General features: G+C 45.1%; 1 protein-coding gene across 1 annotated transcript in view; it reads right to left on the bottom strand.

The window, feature by feature from the left end:
- Nucleotides 1–14356, bottom strand: part of LOXHD1 (lipoxygenase homology PLAT domains 1) — a 202399-nt gene that overhangs the window by 143922 nt on the left and 44121 nt on the right. The window contains exons 6-8 of the mRNA XM_027118420.1: nt 14135–14283; nt 5057–5180; nt 2115–2365 (exon numbers count right to left, since the gene is read on the bottom strand). Of these exons, the coding sequence (XP_026974221.1) occupies nt 2115–2365; nt 5057–5180; nt 14135–14283 (524 nt within the window). The remainder of the gene's footprint in view (nt 1–2114; nt 2366–5056; nt 5181–14134; nt 14284–14356) is intronic.

The following is a 14356-nucleotide window of genomic DNA, read 5'->3' on the forward strand; positions in this document are numbered from 1 at the left end:
AGTCTTGAGGGAAAAAAGCGGAACTGCAAGAATCAGACTCCCTGACTTCAGACTATACTACAAAGCTACAGTAATCAAAACAATGTGGTATTGGCACAAAAGCAGAAACATAGATCAATGGAACAAGATAGAAAGCCTGGAGATAAACCCACGCACCTATGGTCAACTAATCTATGACAAAGGAGGCAAAGATATACAATGGAGAAAAGACAGTATCTTCAATAAGTGGTGCTGGGAAAACTGGATAGCTACATGTAAAAGAATGAAATTAGAACACTCCCTAACACCATACACAAAAATAAACTCAAAATGCATTCAAGACTTAAATGTAAGGCCGGGGACTATAAAACTCTTAGAGGAAAACATAGGAAAAACACTCTTTGACATAAATCACAGCAAGATCTTTTTTGATCCACCTCCTAGAGTAATGGAAATAAAAACAAAAATAAACAAATGGGACCTAATGAAAGTTCAAAGCTTTTGCACAGCAAAGGAAACCATAAACAAGACGAAAAGACAACCCTTAGAATGGGAGAAAATATTCGCAAATGAATCAACAGACAAAGGATTAGTCCTCAAAATATATAAACACCTTATGCAGCTCAATATTAAAGAAACAAACAACCCAATTCAAAAATGGGCAGAAGACCTAAATAGACATTTCTCCAAAGAAGACATACAGATGGCCAAGAAGCACATGAAAAGCTGCTCAACATCACTAATTACTAGAGAAATGCAAATCAAAACTACAATGAGGTATCACCCCACACCAGTTAGAATGGGCATCATCAGAAAATCTACAAACAACAAATGCTGGAGAGGGTGTGGAGAAAAGGGTACCCTCTTGCACTGTTGGTGGGAATGTAAATTGATACAGCCATTATGGAGAACAGTATGGGTGTTCCTTAAAAAGCTAAAAATAGAACTACCGTATGATCCAGCAATCCCACTACTGGGCATATACCCCAAGAAAACCATAATTCAAAAAGACACATGCACCCCAATTTTCGTTGCAGCAGTATTTACAATAGCCAGGTCACGGAAGCAACCTAAATGCCCATCGACAGATGAATGGATAAAGAAGATGCAGTACATATATACAATGGAATATTACTCAGCCATTAAAAGGAAGGATATTGAGTAATTTGTTGAGACATGGATGGATCTAGAGACTGTCATACAGAGTGAAGGAAGTCAGAAAGAGAAAAACAAATATCGTTTATTAACACATATATGTGGAACCTAGAAATATGGTACAGATGAACCGGTTTGCAGGGCAGGAGTTGAGACCCAGATGTAGAGAATAAACGTATGGACGCCAAGGTAGGAAAACTGCGGTGGAGTGGGGATGGTGGTGTGCTGAATTGGGCGATTGGGATTGACATGTATACACTGCTGTGTATAAAATTGATGACTAATAAGAACCTGCAGTATAAAAAACAAACAAACAAAAGCAACTCACACTAAACTTTCTTTGGGTTATTTGTATGGAAGTATGTTAATATAAATGTTTCAGACATTACATGAAATTTCTAAAAATCTTATATGTTCTGGTATAATGTTATAAGTCATAATTCTAGTTATTACTTTAAAATGTATATCTCAGAAATAACTAAATTTCCTTGTCAATTGCATTATTATGAACTTTCATCAAATCTTTAACTGTGGTCATTTTTAAGTCTTTTGTCATTTACAGACAATTCCGTGTGTACTCTGATGCTTTCGCAAAAATGTTCCTCTAGAAGGGTTTCATCTTTAAGGAATTCATGGAAAAGACTCTGACAAGTACAGGTTTCTGGTAACTGACTATACTGCTGAACTGAATGAATAAGCATTTTCAGAACTCTAATGGGAAACTGATGAACTCATAAAAGTGCTAACAAAAGATCAAGATAAAAAAAATTAATTACATGGGACTGAACTGATGAGGATGATTATAATTTTTGTAACTTTCTGTTTGAATTAAAAAAAAAAAAAGGCCCCGTGAGAGGGATTTCTCATGTACTTTGTAACTGGTGCAAAGGAAGTAGGAAGTAGGATGCAGATTAGAGTTTGTATTTGCAAGTTAAAGAGAAGGGTTGAATCAGGGCAGGGTCCTCCCCAGCCTCCCTTACCTTCTCACAGTACCAGCCTCTATTGGCTCCCACATTGCCATGTCCGATGGAGACCCGGCTCAATGGGCTGAGGAGGACAGCCAGCTCGATGTTGAAGATGTCTCTGCGGCCACGGCCAAACACACCGCCCTCCAGGAAGATTTTCCCACTGTTCTTATTTCCTCTGGCCCCGAACATGACCAGGTAGATTTTGGATTTGGTCCCCGCACCCCGGACGTCCCCAGTGAAGACGGTGACAATATATGAGATGGCTGGTATGGAAACAACAGGGGGAAGGAGAGGGTTCAGTGCAAGCTGACAACAATATCCTACCCACCTTCTCCGCCACCTGACCACACCTCCCTAGGCCCTCCCTCTGCTGTACATCCCCATCCCCCTAAGTCCTCCTCCCCCAGACGACATCCAGTGCCCCTTTCCACTTCACTTTATCTTTTTTGGAGTTGGTGTGTCAGTGCATCTGAGTTTAGGAACAAACTGCAGGTTACAGGAAGCTGCCAGCCCCCATTACAGGAAACTAACAAAGAGAAGGAAGAGCTTGGGTTGGTTAAGAATAGTACTTATTATTAATGCTAATTACCATGTGCATATTATTAATAGCTGCCAGATGAATTCTATTATGTCTCATTTAATTAGAATAGTCAACTCGATTAAGAGAGATTTATATTCAGGACTATCTGATTCATGGAGCTTGCTCTTTTGCACATAACTTAAAAACATAACTCTTTTTTTTTTTTTTAATTTATTTATTTATTTTTGGCCGTGTTGGATCTTTGTCTCTGTGCACAGGCTTTCTCTAGCTGCGGCAAGCGGGGGCCACTCCTCATCGCGGTGCGCGGGCCTCTCATTGTTGTGGCTTCTATTGTTGTGGAGCACAGGGTCCAGACGCGCAGCCTCAGCAGTTGTGGCTCACGGGCCTAGCCGCTCCGCAGCATGTGGGACCCTCCCAGACCAGGGCTCAAACCCATGTCCCCTGCATTGGCAGGCAGATTCTTAACCACTGCGCCACCAGGGAAGCCCTAAAAACATAACTCTTAATAGAGGACACTAATGTCCTCCTTTACCACCTGAGGTGGTGGGATGCGGAAGATTGAGGGAGGGAGAGGACATTGTGGGTTGGGCCATTTGGGGTTTTGGTCAGTCAGAAGGCAATGTGAGGACATGGCGTTCTGGGGAAGAGCCAGCAAGAGGAGATTAAACTCTGAGATGAGACAGACTAAAGGAAAACACCAAAGACAAACATTTGAACAGGAAACTATAGGAAATTCTGCTAAGGTGTGGTCTGCCTTTTTTCACACTGTCCCAGAGTCTAAGGCAAGTGGTACTTTAAGCCTTGTTAGTCCCCCACCTCCCTTTCATCCTACCCCCATCCCCTGATCTCAGAGAAACAAAATGTCTTTGGGAGATAGCACATGCAACCACATGGACGCATTATTCATTCATACATTCGCACTTTCCCTTGCTCAACAAACATTTACCGAGTGCTTACTCTATGACAGGCCTTGGGAGACTATGAAGATAAAAAGGAATAGCCACTGCCCTCAAAGAGTGGGTGTCCAGCTTTACTTCACAACACATGGACAGATGGTGTTCTCACACTAGACATACTGTCATAGCCTAGGTTGTCAGCAATTCCAGCCTCTCACTGTCATTTCTCCTCATCTACCACTGGAAGCAAGTAATAGTAACACAGTTAAAGGGGGCATATTAAATCTGCTCTAGTGGATGTTTTAAGTAAATAATTTTCAAACTATAGAATACAAAGTCGTGACACACCCGACAACGTGGCACCCCTCACCCAGGCCAAGGCGCCATAATGCCATGGTTGAAAAGCACTGGAGCAGAGGAGCATTGGTTTCCTAAACAATAGCAGTCACGTTCTTCCCAAAATGTCTGGAGCAAGAGAAGGGAGAGATGGCCCTGTCTAGAGGGGGTAGGGAAAGTTTCAGAGGAAGTGACTGGCAGCAGGAATTTGAGAAGCAGAAAGAAGAGAAATGGCGTAACAGGCTGAGGAGAAAGCGTATTCCGAAGAGAAAGGAAGAGAAAGAGTAAGGTCAGCAGCTAAGGGGAGGGGAGAGGGAAGCATGTGGGTGAGATGGGGGGAACAGGGAGAGGGGGTAGGTGTGGGAAAGAGTGAAAGGTGTGCAGATCGGGGGAGGGAGAGGGAGTGTGTGTGGAAGTGGTAGTAAAAGATGTTGAAAGATGCTGCTGAAATGGTCAATTGGAGCCCAGTCATGGAGCAATTTTATCTTATACCCCAGAACTTGGACTCATTCTCTCTGCAGTGGGAGCCATGGGAGGGTCTGTCCCAGAGCACGTTCTCAGCTGTGCGCGTTCACCAACATTAATATTCTGGAACATTATGAACTTCCATGCTGGGAGCTTCAGGTTTTCCATGGAACTCACACAGGGTAGAGATTTAAGAGGCAGACCAAATCCTGGATTTGTCACTTATCAGCTGTGTGACCTGGAACAGGTCTCCTAGCTTGTGACTCAATTTCCTCTACTGTGAAATGGGAACAGTAACCGTTCCCATACTATAGGGTTGTTGTGAGTATTAGAGGAACGACATGAGTCAGGTGCCTAGAGAGAGTCTGCCACATAGGAAGCGCTCAATAGCAGGAGGAGGTAAGGGTCAGTCGACACCCTCATAAACACCCACATGTGTCGGGAGTTCACACCCCGGCTCCATCCTGTGCATAACTTCTCTTGCCCTGGGAAGTCAGTGTCTGCTCAGGGGCGCCTTCCCATCACCTCTGGTATCAGCAGAGCCCCAGACTCCAGCCCGGGGGGACAGAACACTTTCAGGGGCAGCAGGAATGTTGTCTAAAGACATGGCTGCTTCCCACTTGGTTGCAGGCCTCCAGACCCACAGATGAGAACATTGACCCTCAGGCAGAAAGTGAAATATTAGCCAATTGGGCTTCCCCTTTCTTCTGTTCTACCTGTGGTCTCAGCTCCGGCCACTAAGATATCCCTCTGAATTTTGCCATCATCTTCATCCAAGGCCAGCCAGCGGTTAAGAGGGAAATCATATTTTCTTTTATTCCCAATATCTTCAATGACAATCTGGGAAGAAGAAGAGAGGGAAGGAAGGTTAAGTGTCATTGAGGTCACACCTGGTGACCGAATCCATTCCTCCATCACTTGAGTGAACTCCAAGTATACTTTCTCATCTTCCTCGTGGCCCAAGGAAAGCTTATCACAAGGACACACCTGTTGTCAGGAAAACCTTGCAAAGCACTGAGAGTCAAACAGGGATGACTGACAATTAACTCCTTGAATTACTGAGTCTTGTTCCCTCCTCTGCTAAGGATCATTAAAAAAATGCTATGCAAGAAACTCAGCAGGATGGACCCTGTGAGACTGAGGTGCTAGAACTGGAAGCCTGGATTTACAGACAGCATCAAGACCACCGTCTTCCTCACCTGCTTGGGATTGGGATTCTGACCTTCTTGCTGAGAAGCAGAGTCCACATAAAGGGAACTACAAGCCCTGAATCTGGCACACAGAATCCCAGTATCTGGTGACCAGGTTGGAAAAGGTCAGCCACTGACAGTGAAGTGAGGAGAACTGAGCATCCTTGAAGCCCCCACGGGGACTCACATGTGAGCTATGTTGGTGAGGCTGAGATAACTATGTCTTCTAGAGCTCACCAAGGAGCTGAGGGGCCCTCCCAAAATGTCCCAGGAACATCCAGCTGAAAACTCACTCTAAGATAAGTGTGATCATCAATAACCAGACCAAGTCCTCCAGTCATAATGGGAAGGCAGATGCATCTGGTGACAGACAGGGTGAGTTGGAAAGTAAAAATACCTGCCCAGGTACTCCCAGGACTGCCTGACAGAGTGGGGCTCTGATTCTCAGTGAAAGACTCACTTCCTAAGATCAAAGTGTCTGTAGTGTGGAAACAGGGCATGTCTTGGTCTGCCTAAAGGCACCTCACCTTGTTCTAATGCAATGTTCAACAAGGAATCTTCTGGGCTGAGAGCTGAACTCCTGAGTATACCACCCACCAGAGAGGGGTGAGTGGCCTGAGCCAGTGGCCAGGACCAGCCATCCCACCAGGGTTCTCTCTCCAGATATATCAGCATTTAAGCTCTGGTTTATAAGTCAGTCCCTTGTAAGTTTGGTTGGTGTGAGTCAGCCTTCAGAGCTTGCTGATTTCTATCGAGTGTCTGTACTTTCAGAGCTGACTGCCTGGAGACCTCTGTGGCCTGTCCAGAAGGGGTTCTGCCTTGAAAGGAAGTCCAGCCTCTCCCAATTCATGTATCTGCACATTTCTCTATATCTTTCCTCTCCCAGGGTTGAGGCTGTGGGGAGATTGGGGAGCCAAGGATCTGGGCTATACCTCCTGACCCCCTTTATGCTGACCCTCACAGGGTTGGAAGAGCAAGGTGAAGAAGGAAAAGAATTAGTTTATCAGATAAGCTGTCAAGTCTACTAATCGACAGATATACAGATTCACCATTTCTGTCTTTAAATGTTCACAGACTGGTGTGCCAGCCATAATTCCAAGAACAAATGACAAAACACCCTCACAGTTCACAAAGATGTCATCAGTAAAGGGCCTTCTCCTGGCCTGATAGCTGATGGACATGCCTGGCTTGAGAAGTTCAGCTAATCTGAAAAATAGAATGTGTTGCCATTAAATAACTCTGTAGGACAAAAGGAGCTGAACCACAAAGGGAAGAGAAAATATATGAATGAATATTTGAATAACCAACAAGATTCTAAAAATCAGACATTCTGAAATCACAAAGAAAGGCTGAGACATAAACACTTAAGCACTGATATAAAAAGTATAAAAGTCCAGGAACAGTTCTGGAAAGTTTCCAAATGAGTATTGAAATATATAAACAATTACTGATGACATCTGTTAGTCCCAAGGTCTGCAGGATAAGGCTGGAGGAGGCTGGCTCCCAGAGGGTGGAACATTTTGGAACACATCTAGTAGCAAATGGTGAGTGCTGTAGGAAGGAGCAGAGGGGTGAGATGTGGAAGGAGCCTACGTCGGCACAGGAAGGTTGTCCAGGGGGACGTGGCAGAGGACTCTCCCAAAGGCATTCTGGCCTCTGCAGATATGGGTCCTGTTGCTTGGGACCCATGACCCCTGTTGCTTAAAGGATATTAGTAAGGGCCCCTCTGGGGGAGAACAAGCAGCTTTTCCACTTGTGTTCACAAGTTGCCCAGACATCCCTGAGTTTTCATAAAGTTCCTTTTAAGAATTCAAGACAGCTCAGGACTGGTTTTTGCTAACAGAATGAAATGGTGGTGCTCCCTCCAGACCACAGTTTCATAGTCTGTCGTTCTGGCAGAGACAACTGTAAAATAAGACCGGAAAGACAGAGTGGCCTTTATCATGAATGATAGAAGCACACACCTGGAGTGGGTGTGTGAGAGACAAACAGACAGACAGAAGCAATAACCTAATGGAAGACAAGAGCTGTTATCTCCTGGAGGAACATTCTCACCTGCAGGCAAGCCTATAGGCTGGGCTGACCTTCTAAGAAGCAAGAGGGAAACCAGGGGACATGAGCCCTTGGGAGGCGAGATGGCAGCCAGACAAGGGGGCCTGTCCATGGTGCAGCCCGCTCTGTCCTGCAGCAACAGGGACAGAGCAGTTACGAGGCGAGACCACCGTTACGAAAGGCCAAGAAGGATAAACCAACCGCGAAAAAGAGGAGGAAGCTGCCAAGCAGGGGTTCTTTCTTTCTTGTTCTCTCCAGATGGTTCACAGACACATCCAAGCAGTCCAGGACACAGGGGCCTGCATTTCCTCCCGCACAGGGTAAACATGTCTGTGTGAGCACATGGGGTTTGTCTTGGAGTCGATACCTTGCAGATCAGTGTAGAGAGTCAACCATGACTCACAGCAGCTCTCCCTCCTCCATATGGGAATAATTTCCACCAACTTTCCATAACCTGATTGGAGCGGAGACCCATTCTGGGCAGAAGAAACAAACCCCACACACATAGGGCAATCTGGAGAAGCTGAAGGGTCTCCTCCTTCCCGCCCACGTGCCGAGGTGCCTGAGATGCAGACAGTCTGGGTGATCCACAGTGTTCCCTCTCTGTATCAGCCACGGGGCAGGAAATGAATGCAAGACCTATCCCTGTTTCCAATCATCCCTTTGAACATGCATATCTGTTATCCAGTAAAGGTGGCCCTTGCTTGACTCATAAGCAGTCATCGCCATATTCCAGGAACCACTATTGAACTGTGGTTTACATTTGGAGTTCCTAGATCATAGGGCAAGGGGCAGGTAGGTTTTGACACAGGAGAAGATAAAAGAGGAAGACTTTGGAGTTTACAAACCTACTTGGAAAAAAATCTTGGCATCCAGGGCTTAGCAGGGGAAACCTGGTGTCATGGAAGAACAAGGGAATGTTCTATGGGGGGAACAAAGCTCAGCGAAGGAAGGGGGGTCGGTGTCCTCCTCCTTCCCCACACGCTTTGCACCTCGCTCATCACACTGCAATACTGTGTCAATTACTGTGTAACATACCACAAATATGAGTAATGGTAAATGACAGCATTTGAATGGTGACACCCGCAATGCTCTCGCCCTTTCCTCTACACTTCATCCCTCCCCTCTGAGCCTGCCCACACACCCACTCCTTCATTACTGCCTCGGCTGCCTCATCCGATAAAGACCTTCGATGGTTTATTCTGATCAGCGCCTGCAGTGGTCCTGCCCTCACCTTCTTCCTGACATTATTTCTCAGATCTCTGAGCCCTGTGCCCTGGTCCAGTTATTTAGTATCCCGGTGCCACCTTCCAGCTGCCCCTCATCTGTCATCCCCTCTGCCCAAAGGAGTCCTCCTCCCTGCTCCTCCTGGCAAAGCCCTGCCCATCTTCATGGCCCAGCTCCAACGGACCCTCCCTGAAGCCTTCTCTGTTGCTCAATCAGGCACAACTCACCCAACATTTTTTTTGTACCTCACGTAAGACCCATCTCATCCTGCTTCGTATTAAAGTTGGGGTGATTCTGTTTTCTGATTTTCAAACTGGGAAATTTGGTTTGATCAACACATGTGGGACACTTAGGACAGAATGTCTGTTCACTGAAAGCTGGACTTTTCCTGAAGTTTTGGAATATAAGGTTAAAGTAAGTAACCTGCCTTATAGTAAGGAAGTATTCAGGAACTCGCCTTGTCTCTTTTAGAAGCAGAACCATGTTCACTGCAACAGCTGCAGTTGGTAGCTCAGGGCCTAGGATATAATAATCAATCAGTAAATGTTTGTTGAATGTTGAGTATAAATTGGTGACATGAGGCCATGTTGGGCTTCCTGAGGTCCCTGAAATCTGTTCATTAGCCTCTGTCTCCTCTTCCTGTTAGAGCCAGTGGTACTGGTTGAACTTACGCTCCCTAAGGCATGTGGCAGGCGATCCATCCAATTCTGGATTTTCTAATGCATGACACAGTGGAGAGAGTCCAGACTCAGAGTCCAGAGGACCTGGGGCAGGTCCCAGTACTGTCACTGAAGAGCTGTGGGGCCTCAGGCAAGTCCTCTACTGAAGCAGATGGGCCAAGGGCAAGGCCCACTGGCAGCGTAATGTTCCATCCCGTGACTCTTGCTCTCTTGTGGTGATCATTGAGTTGAACTGATCAGTTGAGTCAGTCACAATTGTTGGACTAAGCAGACACGGGGACCCAAGCCATGTGCAAAGCCTGGGGGAGGGAGGATGCCAGCCCCGGAGAGGGGATAAAGAACAGGGGGCTGAGGAACACACATGGGCAATTGACTAAGGAAGAAGAGGAGGGAGATGACTTATGAAGGGGTTAATAATATTGGCTTTCAGATTTATCCCACCAAGCCCTCACACATAAATACCAAAGGAGCAGTTGTCATGTGATGTCCAAGGCAACCAACCGGGCAACTTCGAGAATGGGAGCACTTACTGTGCAAGTGTCAAATTTGGAAACTCAGACAATTTAACAGCATTTTAATTGGTGTCTCTGTGGAGGTTAGGTGAGGAGGGGGCAGCGTGGAGACCCAGTCAAGAGGGAAGGCAGGAGGTGAGGGCTGGCTATGCATTGTGTAGTCACAAAGCGATGAGAGGTGGCCCAGGGTTTCCTCTAGCCTCTGGTTTTCAGCTTGAGTCCACCCTACCTGGGACCTAAAACCCGCCTTCCTCCTCTCTCATCGTAATTCTTCCTTCAGGAAAATATCTAGTAAATCCAGGTGTTCTGACCTGCAAAATTCCTGAATTATTTTTATGTCTTATCCCCAAGGGGCATTTTGGTTTGGCTTACGTTAAAGGAACAGACTGTTAGGAGTTCTTCAGAAGCCAGTGAACCTTTGGAGGGACACCCACCTTGGCACTCGGGGGACAGGTGGGGACCTGACAACCAGGCCCTGAACTTGCCCCTACACATAACACTGGCTCCAAAGAGAATAACCAATCTCACACTGAAAGTAGCCTGCTTGGGCTTCTGGTTTAAAATAGTGTCTGACTAGCAACCAGTAAGAAGAGGAAAAGAAGAAAAGGAAGGCGGAAGAGTAGGAAGGAGGGAGGGAGGAAGGAAACATCATTCTGAAGAATCAGAAGAGGAGCAGAACTCTGGAAAGGACTGGATAAAGGATACAGAAAAAGAATTCAAGAAACGGGTATGCTTAATAGAATATAAGAAGATATGGTCTTTATGAACAGGAGTAAACATCTTTAAATAGAAAGGGCTGCAGTGAAAAGGCAATAAAATGATATGAAAGGAGAGCTAGATTACATGGGAAAGGTATCCAGGAAAGCAATACTACACAGCAGCAAATACATCAAAGTTCTTACAATTCTGCATGCCCTTTAACCATCTCCTAGGAATTAATTGTAGGAAATAATCATAGATGTGTATAAAGATAAGCTACAAGAATGTTTGTTGCAGCACAATTTATAGTATCAATAATTTTGAGAAAAAAATTGAAATGTTCAACAAAGGGGAATTGGTTTAATAATTCATGGTATATCTGGGCAATGAAATATTATAGGCATTAAAAATTACATTGTAAAATATCAATGTTATTCTATTTCAATAGCATGGGGAAACAGGCATGTTACACTTGAAAGTAAAAACAATACAGTTTGTAAAACATTGTGCTTATTATGAACCCATTATTAAAAATGACATATATGTATTCATTCACAGAAAAATGTCTGGAGGATATGTAATTTCTGGGTGGTGAAATTATGGTGGTTCAGATTATCTTATTTTTGCTTACTTGTATTTCCTAAACTTTTTACAATAAATATATATTACTTTCGTAAGAAGAAAAAAATAGAAGAAACATTCAGAATTAAAATGCATATTAATAGTAGAAAGAAATGCAACTGGTAGTGTGAAAAATCAAATCAATAATGAGGTGGGGGAGAATTTGACAAGTTCTTATGGAATGCAAAGAAAATAGAGATGAAAGGAATAAAAGGGAAGCTGAGATCTTTGGAAGACAGAGAGTGGAGAGCCAATAAATGGATAACTGGTGCTCCTGAAGAAGAGACCCGAAAAAAGCCATTCAAGTAAGAATCTAGTATATAATAGGAAATCTTTTTTCCGAGCTATAAACAAACAAATAATCCTAGGCATCATGGAAAAGATTCAACTTGTTCCAGAGAAGTTAAAAACAAGGGAAGGAAAGAAGGAAGGAAGGAAGGAAGGAAGGAAGGAAGGAAGGAAGGAGGGAGGGAGGGAGGGATGGAAGAAGGGAGGAAGGGTGGAAATGGGAGAGGAGGGGAGTAAAGGAGAAGGGAGAGGAGGGAAGATGAATGAACTAACAAAGACCCCACTCCTAGACATTATCTGGCAAGAATTAAATTATAAATAAAAAGAAAAAAATCCCATAAGCATCCTGGATGAAAAACAAAAAACCACAAAACAGTTTGTCCAGAAAGAAATAAATGTCTGCTTGGCTTCGATGTCAAATTTCAGAAGGTAACAGAACAGGATTTATAATGTTTTAAAGGAAAAAAGTGTTCTCACCCGTATATTTCACATCTCGCCAAGCTGCCCTGTCCTTTGAGCATGAAGATGACAAAAGGACCTGTTTCGGTGTGCAAACCTGCCTCCTTCACATAGCTCCCGAGAGCATAGGGGGTGAGGGCCCAGGTGATCAAGAAGGAAGCTGCCTTCAAGAAGTACAGCTGCAACGACTACGTCAAGGCCTCCCTCAGGCCCTCGGGTGCACTTTGCGGCTCCTTCCACTACACCTGTGTTTTCATTCAGTCTTCCCTCCCAGGATGAAGGAACTGCGCTGCAAGGTACCTGCTCTGTGCCCCATCCTGGCTGAGGTCCTAAAACACACCTGCCTCCTCTCCCTTGTCTGCCCTGAAGACACACCTCTGCCCGCACATTGGCTCTTTGGGACCTGGACTCCTGCCCCATTTCTTCTCCAATCCAAGCAGCAGTTCCACCTAGCCTCCTGGAACCCTGTTCAGAATTAGGCTGGCTGCCCTTAGGGCCAGGCCAGCCCCCTCTTTCCAAAGGACACTTGGCCATTCCTTGCTTCACTGATTCAGCACCTTGTCCCATGCCAAGAGCTGGGAGGTGCCCTCAAGGAACTTTGAGGCTAGTTATGGAGAGACGTGTGGCAGACACTCAAGGATGCTTACTCAACACCCTTTCCAATCACCTTCTTAGCCTACTTCTACTATGAGGGCTGGAAAGCCTACTTGAAGTCCCAGTTTCCAGCGTAGCTAGGGTGGCCATGTGACACAGTCAAAAGTTCCAAGGAGAGCTTTGTTTCTCTCAAAATAAAGCAAGACTTGCCAGAAAAATGTCTTTCCCCTTTGGTCTTCTCTTTTCTTCCTGCCTAGAACACAGATGAGATGCAGAGAGGTTCAGCAGCCACCACGTGATCATGAGACAACAAGCTGGAGGATGAAAGCCGCAGTGCTGAGGATGGTGACACAGCGAGAGACCAGGAGTCTCAGAAAGTAGCTGCGCCAGCCCTGAGCTGACCATATCTGTATCTCACGTGAGATGAGAAAAATAAGCCCCTGATTGGTTAACATTGCACTTCAATTTGCTGATCCTTGCAGCCAAATATGTTCCTAACTGACACAAGATGATAGATTAAGGAATAACAAAACCTCAACTATCAGACAGCTTCATTCTACATAGTCAAATTATTATAATCCGAGGGTTTTCTGGTTTTAGGCCATAAGACCTTTTCAAAATATTTTCCAAAATATGTTACCCATCAATCTTTTCCTATCATTCTGTGATGAGCTGAAATAGATGGAGAGCTCGTGACTAAGGAAAATACATAGTCCATTTTCTAAATGACCTCAGACTTCCATAATTTTTCAATATTCTTTCGGCTTTTTATATCTTCTCTGACTCCCCATTACAGTTCTCAATAACCCTACCAATTACAGTGTGTCTTTTTCCTTCTAATTTTCTGCTATAGGTCTAAAATTACAGGTAGCAAGTTTGCTAGAAGGGATTATAAGCAAGCACTGAGTGAGAATCTGAGGAGTCTTGCCTTCAGAATCAGGGCAGAGCAAGGTAATGCCAGGGATATGAGCTCTCCTCATGAACTTTGAGCCAGATATGTCTTAGCTTCTCAGAAGCCTTTTTGCTTTCTTCTTGATTCTTCACTTTGTCCTGGGTAGGTTTAATCATGAGGACCTGAGATCCAGAAGTTTGAGGTACAAAGCAACAGGCCAAGATAAGTCACAATGTAGCTTATGATTAAGGTGAAATGAACCGCTACAAGCCCGGCGGGGTTATAGACATTCATGGGAGGGAGAGGTTCTGGTGGCCAGAGGGGAAACACTTCATGGTAGAGCCCTGAAGGATGATCAGACCCTGGCTGGGTTCAGATGACAGAAGTGGTCCTTCTAGGAAGGTGATAACACAGGCAAAGCCTTGGAGGCTACTGGGAGGGCAGCATGGTTGGCCAGTGGACTTAGGCAGAAGAGTGGAGACAGATCTAAAGAGGGAAGTTAGGGCTGAAATATAACTTCTGAAGAGCCAGAATTCCTGCCTCTCAGGCCAAGGGACCACAGACAGTCAGCTGAACCCACCTTTGACAGGAGCCAGCCTGCAGAAGGCCCCTTGTTATTGTGGCCAACATTGATCTTCATGAGCTGTCCCAGATCCGGGGCATCCACTGTGAACTTGTCTTCCGCTCCCTTTTCAAAGTTGTCCTTTCCATTCTCCAGCCTACGCTCACCTGTATGCACAGACACATGAGAAAGTTACAAAGGAGACCAGAGGACGAGAAAGAAACAGCTCCAGACTTTAAT

This window comes from Aethalodelphis obliquidens, unplaced genomic scaffold, assembly GCF_003676395.1.
Source record: "Aethalodelphis obliquidens isolate GAN/ISIS:26980383/991018 unplaced genomic scaffold, ASM367639v1 scaffold19, whole genome shotgun sequence".
NCBI lineage: Eukaryota > Metazoa > Chordata > Mammalia > Artiodactyla > Delphinidae > Aethalodelphis > Aethalodelphis obliquidens.